Below are 11,399 nucleotides of genomic sequence, written 5' to 3' on the forward strand. Positions count from 1 at the left end.
ACAAAGATGCGGTAACAGCTAGGAGATCGTGTAGAAGATATGAACGATCCCCCAAGCTCAACTAACACAGCTGGAGGGATCGTCTAGCTATTGCAGCTCAGCCAATATAGCTGGCAGATCGTCCAAATCTTCCGTCTTAACCACTCTCTACCTCGGACTACTTACCCTAGTCCACCACTCCATTCCTTACCCATATTTTACCACGTGGATATCTACGATTTCCACGTCTTTAAAGTTAAAATAAATTCCCTACAATTCTTATTCACTTCCTCGTGATATATATATATTTTTTTTGAGATATATACAAGAGTTGTTACATTCTTGTAGAGCCACTAGTACGCGTAGCGTTTCGGGCAGGTCCCTGGAATACGATCCCCGCCGCGAAGAATCGTTGTTACAACCAAGTACACACTTTACTGTTGAGTTAAACAGAGGCTACAATTAAGGATTTGTCCCCAGTAAATCCTCCCCGGCCAGGATACAGGGATATATATATATAGAGTAGCACCTGGCCAGTATAACCCAAGACCTGCTACCGCTATTGTTCTGGTGATTTATGAAGTCACCACTACACTTTGGGAGGACATTACCCTAGAGTTATGCTGTATTGTTTGGTTGTTTTGGCCAGGGGAACAAAGCAGCAGGTTCCCGCCAATAAGCGACCAATCACATGACAAGCACTTCTGGGACCGACCAAACACAGCGCGGCCGAGGAAGAAGACTTCGGGCGACACACAGAACAGACCAATCACCAGTCATCATACTAAAATTGACCACTGAGCACAAGTTTCAGAGGCAGTCAACGACGGCGGAACTTGTTTGACGGCTTGTTGGTCTGGCGAATTTGAAATGTTCTGTAAACTCTAACAAAGGTTGTTAAACCCCTCACCCACAGCCCACCCACTTATTCACTCACTCAACATACAAATCAACTATCTATGGGCTCACCATAGCCCGTGTTGCTTGGAACTTTTTGTTCCAGGTAGCAAATCTTTAACAACAACAACAACATCACTCACTGTCGTGATACGCCCGCACTAGTTCGTCTTATTCCGTTATCTCGATGATATCAGAAATAGCTCATATCCCTCAAAAGCACCACCCATGATACACACAGTTAGCCTTGTGGCCCACAAGGAGACAGACTTAGACTTTATCAGGGTAAATCGCCAAGGCATTACGACTATATAGCACCTCGAAGGGGTCAGGATAAGGATTTGGGATGGGACGGGGGAAAGGAATGGTGTCCAACCACTTGGACGGACGAGGATTGGACGCCGACCTGCATGAAGCGAGACCGTCGCTCTACCGTCCAGCACAAGTGGTTGGGCACAAGGAGAGAGAGTAATGTATAGTCTTCACAAGACCATTGTGACATACACTCCCACGGTACTCGTCTCGCAGAAAGGAAGATCTGATCATGTTGCTTGATTGTATCAACCTTAAAGGACATCAGTTACCTAACTGACCTGGACTGGAGGAAAGCTATCACCCTCTGTTACTAGACTGCCCTGGACTCGAGGGATGATAGCAACATCGGCCAACGGACTGGTTTAGTCTCAGTGAAGGTTATCGACATTAGTCACGTGACTGGCCAGGAATCAAAGGAAGGATTTCAACATAAGTTACCCGGCTATCTCGTCTTCAAGGGAGAACATCACCAGTTGCCTCAGCAGTTGCAACATCAGGATCTGCGGGTTGGTACAAGAATTCAACCAACTACGAACCACTTTGTTTGATGAAAGGGAGCAGTAGAGCAACACAAGTACACTTACATCGCATCAGACTTGGATACCCACGTGCATGGGAAATAGGCTTACAGGTTCCGGAAGATGAGAGGAAATGTCAACACTGTGGAGAAATGCCCGACAGACCACTGGAACATTATCTAACACAGTGCACTGTTACAGCCACAACAGACCACTGGAACATTATCTAACACAGTGGGGAAATGCCCAACAGACCACTGGAACATTATCTAACACAGTGCAGTTACAAACCCATTAAGATTTCAACTTTGACTCAACAGAGCAGAAAAAGTTGTTAAACACATGGGACAAAACCTTACTGAAGCGACCATACGAGTCATAAATACTCATACTCCGCCCAAGTAAAACAGAAACAAGCAACACTTAGTGGGCCAGCCAGAGGCTTAGGGCCCGCGCAGGAATATCCCTAAAAAAACACAGTTGTCTGACTAGCCCGGCCTTAATCACGGACGGATCTAAGTAACAGTTACTAAACTGGCTTGAGGACAGATTTAAGTAAGTTACTTAACTGGCTTCGCCTTAAGAAATATTTGTGGCCATCATTGACATAACTAGGGCGGTATTAATCATTATTTACAAGACGATCAGAACTCTGTTGACAACGTTAGGCTCAAGTTGGTGCCAAGAGAAGGCAAGAAAGTGCAAGGCAGAAGGGGAGTGAAGAGAGTGTAGGTGTGTGAGTGAAGATGAGTCAAGAAGTATAATCCCGGGTGAGTTATTCAGTGTGATTGGGGTGAGTGAAGAGGGAGTCGTGGCGCTTAAATTGGGTGTTAATTACTGAGTGCGATTGATGATGTCACTGACTGTGACTGATGTCACTGAGTGATAGGTGATGAGTCGCTGAGTGTGACTGATGGTGAGTCACGGAGTGTGGCTGCCGATGAGTCATAGAGTTCGAGGGGAGATGACTCACCAAGCGTCAGTGGGGGACAGCCCTCATTCACTGACTCACCAATAAGTGCTTAACTAGTGGCGGAGAAGAGTGAATGGTTGAGGACGTGGGGGGACAGGAGAGGGGAGGACGGGGACAGACAGGCGAGGGGAGGACGGGGACAGACAGGCGAGGGGAGGACGGGGACAGACAGGCGAGGGGAGGACGGGGACAGACAGGCGAGGGGAGGACAGGGACAGACAGGAGAGGGGAGGACAGGGACAGACAGGAGAGGGGAGGACAGGGACAGACAGGAGAGGGGAGGACAGGGACAGACAGGAGAGGGGAGGACAGGGACAGACAGGAGAGGGGAGGACAGGGACAGACAGGAGAGGGGAGGACAGGGACAGACAGGAGAGGGGAGGACAGGGACAGACAGGAGAGGGGAGAACAGGGACAGACAGGAGAGGGGAGGACAGGGACAGACAGGCGAGGGGAGGACAGTTACAGACAGGAGAGGGGAAGAGTATCATATGAGAGGGGAGCAGGCAGCACACCTCCAAGGCTTGCATCATTGCAGTGTAACTAGCCTACAGCTGCATGAAAATCACTCACTCGTGTAAGCGTGTAACTCCTCATGCCCCGCTCTCTTTACTCATAATGTATGTACAAATACACCCCATAACAATAATAATAATAAAATAGAAAGAATAAATTACATGTGAGTTTTGAGCTTAAGCTGTGTTGAAGAAAGACTAGCAGCGAGGCTTCTCTGACTCAGACCTCGGGGTTAAGAGCCAAGGTCTTTTCATAGCTCACGTACAGTTCCAAACTCGTTTGCAATTCCTTCTGCTTTGCCCATCAATTGGGTGTACAAGTAGTTAAGCCAGTACACCATGCCTGTACACCATACTGGTACGCAGTATTGTACACCCTAATTAGTCCTGTGAGATACTGTGCATCAAGTTAATCCCGTGAGCAGTAGTTTTGTGTATTGGCATCTCATTGTGATGTGTTCTGTGAGGCAGCCTCTCATCTTGTATATAAGCAGTAGTATATTGTTCACCTGGATCCTATCCTGCACACGGCAGTTTACTGTGTACTTGCAGCTCATTAGAGAGTGGTAGTTTGTTGACCAGACCACACACTAGAAGGTGAAGGGACGACGACGTTTCGGTCCGTCTTGGACCATTCTCAAGTCGATTCATTCTCGAATCGACTTGAGAATGGTCCAGGACGGACCGAAACGTCGTCGTCCCTTCACCTTCTAATGTGTGGTCTGGTCAACATACTTTAGCCACGTTATTGTGACTCATCGCCTGTAGAGTGGTAGTTTATTGTGCATACCATATCTCCTGTCTAATGGGGTTACTGTAATTACCTAAGTGTGGTTACTGGATGAGAGCTACGCTCGTGGTGTCACGTCTTCCCAGCAAACTGTGGCACCTGTCTGGTGGCAGTATTGGACCTGCTGTCTAGTGGCAGCCTGGTAGGTGCCATTCTGGACGCCAAGCCGGTCTGGATCACTACAAAGGTTTCAACAAAATTAAGCAAACCGTTCTTAACTTTGTCCAGCAAATATACAAATGTTGGAATTCTGTGGTTAACAAAATATTTGTATACCGGTCCATGATTCATAGGATCAACGTCCCCGCGGCCCGGCCTCTCACCAGACCTCCTAGTTGATCTATCTTGAGGTTATCTTGAGATGATTTCGGGGCTTTAGTGTCCCCGCGGCCCGGTCCTCGACCAGGCCTCCACCCCCAGGAAGCAGCCCGTGACAGCTGACTAACACCCAGGTACCTATTTTACTGCTAGGTGACAGGGTCATAGGGTGAAAGAAACTCTGCCCATTTTTTCTCGCCGGCGCCTGGGATCGAACCCAGGACCACAGGATCACAAGTCCAGCGTGCTGTCCACTCGGCCGACCGGCTCCCTTGATAGTCAGATCAATCAGACTATCTCTCACCAGTTGATAGTCAGATCAACCAGGTTGTTCGACGCGACTGCTCCCAGCCTGACATACGAGTCACAGCCTGGTTGGTCAGGTATCTTTGAGTTTTTAAGGTGATTATCAAGTTCTCTTTTGAACACTGCGAGAGGTCAGCCAGTTGTGTCCTGTATGTGTCGAGGGAGAGTGTTGAAAAGTCTTGGGCCTTTGAGTGAGGTCTCTCTTTGCGTGCCTATTGCACCTTTGCTTTTCATTGGGGCTATTTTGCGCTTCCTGCCATGCTTTCTGGTCTCATGTGGTGTTATTTCTGTGCAGATATAGAACCAGTCCTTACAGTATTTTCCACGTGTAAATTATTATGTATCTCTCCCGCCTGCGCTCTAGGGAATAAATAAATAATAAATAAATAAATGTTTATTTAGGTAAGGTACATATATACAAAAGATTTTACAAAGATTGATGGATTTATAGATAGAGCTAGTACATACAATGCCTAAAGCCACTATTACGCAAAGCGTTTCGGGCATACAGAGTACATAATAGCATACATAATAGTAAATACAGAGTAAAAAAATAATGTAAGAGGTCGCAATAATTTAAATGTTTTATCAAGTGGATTCTGGCTGTAAAGGTTCTTTACACGCTCTCCAGGTCAGTAATTTCTCCAGCTTTGAATGAGGCTGTTAGTGAACAACAATATTCCACTCTGGAGAGCTCCAGTGGCTTACAAAGTATTATCTTTTGTCTGTAAATCATAGGTCTACACACTTGTATGGTGAAGAAGTGTGTGTAGTAAGTCATAGAAGAAGTAAGTCATAGGTCTACACACTTGTATGGTGAAGAAGTGTGTGTAGTAAGTCATAGAAGAAGTAAGTCATAGGTCTACACACTTCTATGGTGAAGAAGTGTGTGTAGTAAGTCATAGAAGAAGTAAGTCATAGGTCTACACACTTCTATGGTGAAGAAGTGTGTGTAGTAAGTCATAGAAGAAGTAAGTCATAGGTCTACACACTTCTATGGTGAAGAAGTGTGTGCAGTAAGTCATAGAAGAAGTAAGTCATAGGTCTACACACTTCTATGGTGAAGAAGTGTGTGCAGTAAGTCATAGAAGAAGTAAGTCATAGGTCTACACACTTCTATGGTGAAGAAGTGTGTGTAGTAAGTCATAGAAGAAGTAAGTCATAGGTCTACACACTTCTATGGTGAAGAAGTGTGTGTAGTAAGTCATAGAAGAAGTAAGTCATAGGTCTACACACTTCTATGCTTACCCTTAGGTAAGCACAGATGGATGTGACCCGCCACAGATGGTCGTAGAGAAGTACAGACCCCGCGGAAAGAGGGTGTGAGCTAGTGGAATGAAAGTCTCAAAATAACCCGTCCCCCGTCGAAATAACCCACCTCCCCGTCTCGTCCCGTCCCTCGAGTGCTCACAAACTCTATGTGCAGAACGTGACTCCTTACATTGTTGGACTCACAAGTTTGTTGCCAAACTCCCGGGTACCTGTTTACTGCTAGGAGAATAGAGGCATTAGGTGAAATGAAACTTGCCCAATTATTTTTGCTCCACCTGGGCATCGAATCCCAGTACCTGAACTCATTATGTGAGTGTATCCTTTGGGTCACTTGCTTACGGGATGGGACTAGTGTCCTTAATTAGATCAACACACGCCGGGAGCCCCAAGTGTGTCCCCCACACACCAGACATCCTCCAATAAATAACCGATCGCTCATAATACCGCAAAGCCACGCAAAATTACCTTGACCGCCTGCAATCACGATTGACCGCAATACAGCAACGTGTCCACAACCACGCTACTACCACCCACGAACAACTACCACCCGCAAGACAGCTTCCGCCCATAAACCAACAACCACCCACAACCGTCAAGACACTCCTGAAACAGTTACAACCTGCGCCGCCACAACCACGGAATTGACCTGTAAGTGCCATGGTGGGCCGCTCTCCACCTCCCAAGACCATCACCATCACCGGACCATTGTTGGTTTAGTAATGCCATCGTCATTGGCGACTGTGGCCTCAGTGTTTCCGGTGTGTGTATACGCGTCTGTGTATATACATGTACTCACCTAAATGTAGTTGCAGGGTCGAGGGCAAACTCCTGAGCCTCGCCTTGAAACTACTCATTGAATTATATCCCACTATCTCGCCCTCTAGTCTGTTTCAGCTCGTAGCAGTCTTTCATTCAAAATGTTCTTTCTAACATCCCCGTGAATCATCTGCGCCTCGTGTTAAGTGACAGGCACTTAATGTAAGAGAGACCTGCATCTTACTGAGAGTGGCATTGTCCCGCTGAGAGTCGCGCACCTTCTCCTAGAATGTCTCAAGATGACCGGAAAATGAACAAATCCACAAGGGCCGTGACGAGGATTCGAACCTGCGTCCGGGAGCATCCCATCCTCGTCACGGCCCTTGTGGATTTGTTCATTTGATGCATCACGTTATTGTGATCTCTGTGTGTGATGACCGGAAAGTTTGCATTACCAATATTCCTTAGAGCCGTAAAGAGCCGTAAGTCCCTCGATTAAATTCTCGGTTGCCTTGATACCTTTGTTCGTCTTATGGTTTGTTTTTGTTCTAGTATTTATATCCTTAGTGATATCTAGAGATGTTCTTTATTTTGTGACCCTTACGGTGGTAAAGTCTTCCAGGTTTGGCGTCTTTTTGTGATAACTACTTTCTGCGCCTCAGGTTTATATCCATATACTTACTCCTTGTATTAATCTGCTTTACACTGAACATGTCCTCTTTATTAGCCTTATTGGTTACCCCGAGAATGTTACACAGTACTCAATGTTACCGCCGGCTGTGTGGACAGAGCTCGGCACACACACACACACACAGTTGAGAGGCTGGACCAAAGAGCCAGAGCTCAACCCCCGCAAGCACAACTAGCTGAGTACACATATACACACACACACACACACACACACACACACACACACACACACACACACACACACACACACACACACACACACACACACACACACAGGAAGCAGTCCGTAGCAGCTGTCTTAACTCCCAGGCACCTATTTACTGCTAGGTAACAGGGACATCAGGGTGAAAGAAACTCTGCCCATTTGTTTCCGCCTCCGCCGGAGATCGATCCCGGACCCTTAGGACTATGAACCCTGTGCGCTGTCTACTCAGCCGTCCGGCCCCCAGGTTCGCTCCATCTATGCCCGAAACGCTGCGCGTACTAGCAGCTTTACAAAATTGTAAATACTATGCTATGTATTCTCACAAACCCAATGTGCCTTCTTGTATATAAATAAATAAATAAAAATAAATAAATAAATAAATATTTTGTTATAGGGGTCCACAGGTGAGAACGTGGTTGTAAAAGGGGGAATAAAACATATAAGTTTGGAAACAGGTAATCTGCACTATTCTCTACTCTCCTGAGAATTCTTTCTAGTACTTTGCAAGAAAATACTTTACTTTGATTGACACTAGTTTTGTGGTGTGTGTGTATGTGTGTGTGTGTGTATGTGTGTGTGTGTGTGTGTGTGTGTGTGTGTGTGTGTGTGTGTGTGTGTGTGTGTGTGTGTGTGTGTGTGTGTGTGTGTTCACCTAGTTGTATTCACTTAGTTGTGCTTCCGGGGGTTGAGCTTTGCTCTTTCGCGCTGTGTGTATGTGTGTGTGTGAGAGAGAGAGAGAGAGAGAGAGAGAGAGAGAGAGAGAGAGAGAGAGAGAGAGAGAGAGAGAGAGAGAGAGAGAGAGAGAGAGAGAGAGAGAGAGAGAGTGAGTGAGTGAGTGAGTGAGTGAGTGAGTGAGTGAGTGAGTGAGTGAATGAATGAGTGAATGAGAGTGAGTGAAAGTGAGAGAGTGAGTGTGTGTGAAGTGAGGGCAGGGGAAGCGCATGTGGGGTTAAATATAATCTTTGTGATAAACAGTGTAGGAGTTGGTTACCCCGCTTCCTCACTCTCTGGCCCTCCACCTCCTCATGACAAGATCTGGACGAAACAAAGGCCATTTGAAAAAAAAGTACAATCATATTGCTAAATTTTAGATGAATATATAAAGGAAGAAGAGTAACAGGAGAAAAAGCATGTATAAAAAAGGAAGACTCTTATTAGCAACTAAAGAAGTTGGAAACAAAAGAAAATCAACAGAGAAGCCAACAGTAGTTTAGTGACGGTTGTGTGGGCTGAAGACGGGCTGAGTGCTCACATGTGTGTGTGTGTGTATGTGTGTGTGTATGTGTGTGTGTGTGTATGTGTGTGTGTGTGTGTGTGTGTCATGTCAATGTCAGTATACTTATATTCACTTGGTTGCATGTTTGCATGCACCAAGGTAAATGTCTTGCAAATTAACATTATTATTAAATACTTGTTGTTGTTACAGGCGTATTTTATAGGCTTCGGGAGATGAAGAAGCTCCTGTATGGCCACGATTTACCGCCTTGTAAATCATCTGTTACATTTACAGCCAAAACTAATCTTGGCGACAGGCTGCATGACTGCCCGGGAACACTCTTCAATACACGCCTCGAAATCACACAATTTTCCGCCAGTTTCCTGACGTTGTCCTAGAGTGTCCTTCACTGGAGTGCCCTCGCCTCCATCAACATAATAATACGTATGATGGAACTAAAATCGTAGGTTTTCCTTGAAAAGCGTAGAGGAGTTTGCCAGGAAACTGTTTGAAAGACCTTGCTTTTGCTATAGGACCGCATGAGTTACTCGTGTCCCAGTAGTAACACAGAAGGAGTGACATGGAGGGCATTAGTACACCGAGTCAGAGTGTGGGTGGCTCCGTCAGGCCGACGTGAAGAGCTAGGCGACGGAACGGCGAAGACAGACATCTGACTCAGGCTGCAGGACTAACTACTTTATAAATATATACATTAGTGACCTCATTCTTCCTCCCCTCCGCACCCTTCCCAACTTAATGAGCATCTTGGACCATCACCTGGGGCCACAATAGTACTCATTCACCTTCAGGTGGTGATGAGGTCCACACTTGAGATCTCAAGTGTTCTGGCCACATACCACGCACGTTAGCACAAACATCAGGCACGTATTAAATAACACCAGCACGTACGCCCCTTCCCGTACCCCTGCGCAAGGTATGACACCTTCTGTATTCGTGCAAGTAGCCTACCTCCTTGTCACAGGAAAGAAAGAAGATCCTGTGAACACAAACTCCTAGCTCACGGGAGACATCTCCCGTCACGCAGAGTGCAGTCGCACCTCCACAGATCTCCAGTATCAGCTAATGATACTGGTAATGGCTCAAAGAGTCACCCCTTATGGGCTATTCATGCCCGTGCCACCTTTTGGGTGGCTTAATCTTCATCAATCATCATCAATCAACACAAACTATCTCCAATGTACGGTTTGGTACTTCCTGTACAAACCACGTATTGCACACCATATCTCTTCACAAACTAAAACCATATCTCACACACAAAGACCCGAGGGAATAGGTTCCACGAGGGAAAGATAATTCAGCCAGGGTGGTACACCAACAAGGGGACACTAGTGAGAAGTACGCAAATAAGCCATACACACATTCAGTTTTCTTAACGAGTCTGAACAATAAACACTTGATTGCTTTAAGGAGTTCACCCCAACATCACATCACCTCCCACTCTACAGCACAACACATAACATCACACCCACCCCGACACCATATCCCATCTCATTCAACAGCACATCCCACCCCACCGCGAGGGCCATCATGCACGATGCACCGCGAGGGCCATCATGCATGATGCACCGCGAGGGCCATCATGCACGATGCATCGCGAGGGCCATCATGCACGATGCATCGCGAGGGCCATCATGCACGATGCATCGCGAGGGCCATCATGCACGATGCATCGCGAGGGCCATCATGCACGATGCATCGCGAGGGCCATCATGCACGATGCACCGCGAGGACAACCATGTTTCAGTCTCCTAATTGCATATATTAGTAAATGTAAGATATATCACTCACTCTTGCGAAGGGCAATGCACAAACATATCGTGAATGTTAAACAACTTACCATTTTGTTGAATCGAGTTGCAAGCAAGAGAGGAGCTATACACCCTACAAGGACGTCAAGGAGTCCCCACGAGCAATGGCTCAGCGCCGCGCCTCGTCCCGTCTTATATACGAGCAGCAACCTCGCGGAAACTCTATAGGAAATTCTTCACATATTTAACGTAGTTCTATTAGCCATAGTGTGTAGTGGGAAACTGCACTTCAGTGTAGTATGGTGTATGGATATACTGTGTTTTATTGTGGTGAATGCATTTGATGTCTTAAGTAAATAATTATGTGATGCTGGCAACTTGACTTAACAGCTGAGACGTTTCTAGCTTACGCGACATACACACACTCTGATTGGTTGGCTGCCACACCCATTCAGTAAGAGCGGCTCTGATTGGTTGATACGAAAGCACTGGTCAGCGGCCCAGCCTCGTGTAGTTTTCCAATGACGCGCTTACACATGACAGACTTATTCGTAATACTTATAATCTCTCACCTAATCCAAATTTACAATGTAAAAATCACGCAAAATTTCATGAAATTTGTTTAGTTTTAGTTAAATAAGACGTGCAGTTTTGACATAATTTGCCTTGAAATAAAAGACAAAACTATTAGCTTATTTGTAAGACAAAGACATGCACACCACACGAGCACACACACCATTATAGTATTTTGTATCACACCATTTAAACTTCTACGATCCTTGATACTCGTCCCAAGTCCCTACCTTCTAACTTCCTTCCCTCCCTCCCATCTTATGTTCCTCCTTTCATCGCTCTCCATCCCAACTTCCCTCCCATCCTC

At 46.2% G+C, this 11,399-nt stretch overlaps 1 protein-coding gene across 1 annotated transcript in view; it reads right to left on the minus strand.

Annotated features, from left to right (window-relative positions):
* LOC123745038 (tubulin alpha-1A chain) overlaps nucleotides 1–10,700 on the minus strand; it is a 32,042-nt gene extending 21,342 nt beyond the window's left edge. The window contains exon 1 of the mRNA XM_045725306.2: nucleotides 10,609–10,700. Within this exon, the coding sequence (XP_045581262.1) occupies nucleotides 10,609–10,611 (3 nt within the window). The 5' untranslated portion in view covers nucleotides 10,612–10,700. The remainder of the gene's footprint in view (nucleotides 1–10,608) is intronic.
* Between the last annotated feature and the right edge of the window lie 699 nt (nucleotides 10,701–11,399).

The sequence above is a fragment of the Procambarus clarkii genome, chromosome 57 (genome assembly GCF_040958095.1).
Source record: "Procambarus clarkii isolate CNS0578487 chromosome 57, FALCON_Pclarkii_2.0, whole genome shotgun sequence".
NCBI lineage: Eukaryota > Metazoa > Arthropoda > Malacostraca > Decapoda > Cambaridae > Procambarus > Procambarus clarkii.